Source organism: Hermetia illucens, chromosome 1 (genome assembly GCF_905115235.1).
Source record: "Hermetia illucens chromosome 1, iHerIll2.2.curated.20191125, whole genome shotgun sequence".
NCBI classification, from domain to species: domain Eukaryota; kingdom Metazoa; phylum Arthropoda; class Insecta; order Diptera; family Stratiomyidae; genus Hermetia; species Hermetia illucens.
This window is the reverse complement of record NC_051849.1, coordinates 70114776-70117770: the sequence shown is the minus strand read 5'-3', so window position 1 is coordinate 70117770 and position 2995 is coordinate 70114776. Positions and strand designations below refer to the sequence as shown.

The window sequence follows — 2995 nt, the reverse complement described above, 5'->3', positions numbered from 1 at the left end:
ATATCCGGTTCAGGGACGCCAATAGTAAAGAAAGTTCCTGGCGTATTGACTCCTTTTCCTACTTGGCCGTTGCCAGCCGAGCCTTCTTTGTTGCCTTATGTGTCGAAGAAGGGGGATCGTCCGAGGACTGCTACCGCTTTGGTTTGCCTTTGCCGCAGGTGCCCCGGATGCTTCTTTTTCCTCAACGTTGGCACAGCCCGTGGGTTCTGATTTGTCCGGAATCTTGAGAATCTGAGAGAGAGAATCTGAGCCTAAACTTAAGTTCTCCATGATTCTTCGGGATTTGGCCGACGACCTGAATAGCATCCAAGAACAGAGAATTTTTGATGGCAGCGCAATGCTCATCAATATTCCCAGGTGGGCTACTCAGAGTGTTTGCCGTCCCAGCGGGAAGATAGCTCTACCACTGTCGAGCGACAGCTGGATTATGTAAGCGGAGAAGTGGCGGATGTAACACGTAAGCGAAGTTAACCGACCATCAAATGGTGATGCTCTTCGGGGCCAATCTCAGCGCCTTTTGGATGTGCATAATCCAGAAGACAACTGCTAAATATATTAGTGGTCGCAAAATTGTTAATCTGATTGAGCATACGGTGTCGGTTCATTGAAACCCATCTGACTTTATGGCAGGTTCTGTGCCCGAACAATGTGCCACCAATGACGAGGCCGGGGAAACTGTGGAAATCCATAAACCTACGATGATTATCGTTATGTTTGCCAAAACAGTGTTGCCTCATAACATATCCGAGCAAGGTGCTGTCGGAGCCGACTTTGGTATTCAGATCACCCATTACGATCACATCGTCATCTTTAGGAAGCCCCTTCTGAACGGTAATTGCTCGTAGAAAGCCATCCTTCTCTACTATATCGGAAGTCTCCGTTGGTACGTAGCATTGTACAATTGTGATGTTTTTTTACCTGGACCGGAATCGTGTAGTCAGAAGTTTGTCAGAAATCGGTTGCCAGGTTAAGAGAGCCTTGCCTTGCGTCAGCAGTCGGAAACCACCCCACATCGGATTCGCATCTACTAGCACTTGACTTTCTAGAGTACAAAGGCATTTCCAATTTTTAAAGATTTGTTTGGAGCTACTATCCATCGTGTTTCTCTTCTTAGTGAAAAACAGTTTTATTGTTTTCACGATTGTTTGATATGAAATTCTCTGTTTAGCGCGGCAATCGACCCTTTTCCGACTCAGTTTGACAAATGATCGCGACTAATAGTCTCACATCCCTGCCACATTCCACAAAATGACATTCACTTTCTAAGTTTTTAAATAATCAGAATATCCAAATTGAAATGCTAAATTTTCTCAGAGAGCATCAACATTTTAAAGACTTCATCTCCGTTGTGTGGGCCACCTGCATAACCGAAACCATCATCTACCCCATTACCACAGCTCGTATTCGAATGCAAATGAGAAGGGTAAGTAACCAAGCCAACAGTTTGACTGCAGGAAAAACCATGCGTAAAATTGCCAAAAATGAAGGATTCAAGTGAGTATTTAATGACGTATACTAGGGAAGGCTCAAAACTCAACTTTTTTTTATCAGGAACTTATTCAGTGGATTATTGGTTAACTATTTACGGCAAGTCGTCTTTCATAGCTTCCAAATTTCGATGGAGACACCTATCAATATGAGACTAGACGGGGAAGAATACTCGATTTATAGATCAGCTGCGAGAGTCGCGGTAGGATTAGTGGGGTTGGTTCTGATTCAACCATTTGTTGTGGTCAAAGTTAGGTACCAAGCGGGAATATATCCCAGGTATATATTATATATTGGGAAATCAAATTTCTAAGGATCTCATAAATTGGTCGTTCATATTGCAGAAAGCTCTCTATGATCACTTTATTCAGAACCATTTATGAAAAAGAGGGTCCACGCGGCCTATACCGCGGATTGACTTTGAATGGGTTCCGGTCGGCAATAGCCTTCACGTCTGACAAGTTCTCCCGCGATCCCCTTGATGAATTTATAAAAGACCGGAAAACAGGAGAGCGCGAAAAATATATTGTCATAACCGGCGCTACCAGTTGAGTACCTTGATTCTAACCTACTGAACATTTTAAAATTGTCCTTTCTGTTCAATCAATTTCGAATAATTTCAGCTTTCATCACTGTGCTGTTAACAAATCCAATTGATGTTGTCAGAAACAGATACATAAATGCAAAATGTGGTGAGTTTAAATCTGTCCTACTCTGCGTTGCACGAATCTTATCAGAGGAAGGTCTGCATGCACTTTATAAAGGGTAATGGTTCTAGCTCCAATTTAGATATTGAAAAAAAAACCTAATCTATTTCAGTTTCACCGCATACTATTATTCCACATTTCTGTCTTCTTTATTGATTTGGTATATTTATGACTTGACAAGAAATTTTATTCAACCAAAGGACAACATAGACTGAATTTTCGAGGAAAACCCATTGGTATAAACTTAGTACCTGAACTTTTAGTGAAAAGTAAAAAAGTTGACATGAAATTGTTTGATAAATTATATGTACGGAAATATATGAAGTTTGAAATTTATGTTTATTTTACAAGACTGCGCTCTGGATTCGCGGAAATTGCACTTTCAAATGAAAAATTATATCCTTAATAAATGTGCGCAGATATCACGTTTTCTGTCTCTGTAGAGGCGAAGTCTGGCAGCTACACCGTCAGGTAATATCAATAAAGATATTCGACATTCGAACGAATGAAAGTTCACTAGAAAATACTAAGACAGTTAAGTATACATTATAAAATAATAAAAAGAAAATAGATACATATCCCTTTTTCGGGGCTTTTGATACTAAATTCTTCTGAATAGACCAAGATTCACGTTTCAGATTTGAGTACACTTCACTCACGGGCAAGGATTTGCTTATCTGCTTCAGACAATCCGGGCCTTACCTACTTTGCCTCAAATAATTTAAGAAATAAAATCCAGGGTGCATAGATAGATAGCCCTAATTACTCCATATCAGAGTGGAGCAGAAACTTAATAGTGG

The 2995-nt window shown here is 40.5% G+C and overlaps 1 protein-coding gene across 2 annotated transcripts; it reads left to right on the top strand.

Moving 5' to 3' along the window:
- Positions 1-1105: 1105 nt before the first annotated feature.
- On the top strand, positions 1106-2531 carry LOC119661549 (mitochondrial uncoupling protein 2-like). Of its 2 annotated transcripts, none has more exons than XM_038070937.1 (5): positions 1106-1494; positions 1552-1767; positions 1833-2035; positions 2112-2180; positions 2308-2531. In XM_038070937.1, the coding sequence occupies exons 1-5, from the start codon at positions 1298-1300 to the stop codon at positions 2349-2351; spliced, it is 729 nt and encodes a 242-aa protein (XP_037926865.1). In that variant the 5' UTR covers positions 1106-1297; the 3' UTR covers positions 2352-2531. The 2 variants fall into 2 exon arrangements, with proteins under 2 accessions (XP_037926865.1, XP_037926864.1); XM_038070936.1 differs by having other exon boundaries at positions 1119-1494; positions 2112-2253.
- Positions 2532-2995: the final 464 nt, after the last annotated feature.

Excerpts from the sequence above, each read along its gene's own strand:
- LOC119661549 (XM_038070936.1), top strand. The coding sequence starts at position 1,298 with ATGCTAAATTTTCTCAGAGAGCATCAACATTTTAAAGACTTCATCTCC. Across the intron at positions 1,768-1,832 it reads CAAGCGGGAATATATCCCAG|AAAGCTCTCTATGATCACTT; the intron begins GTATATATTATA and ends TTCATATTGCAG. Across the intron at positions 2,036-2,111 it reads TGTCATAACCGGCGCTACCA|CTTTCATCACTGTGCTGTTA; the intron begins GTTGAGTACCTT and ends GAATAATTTCAG.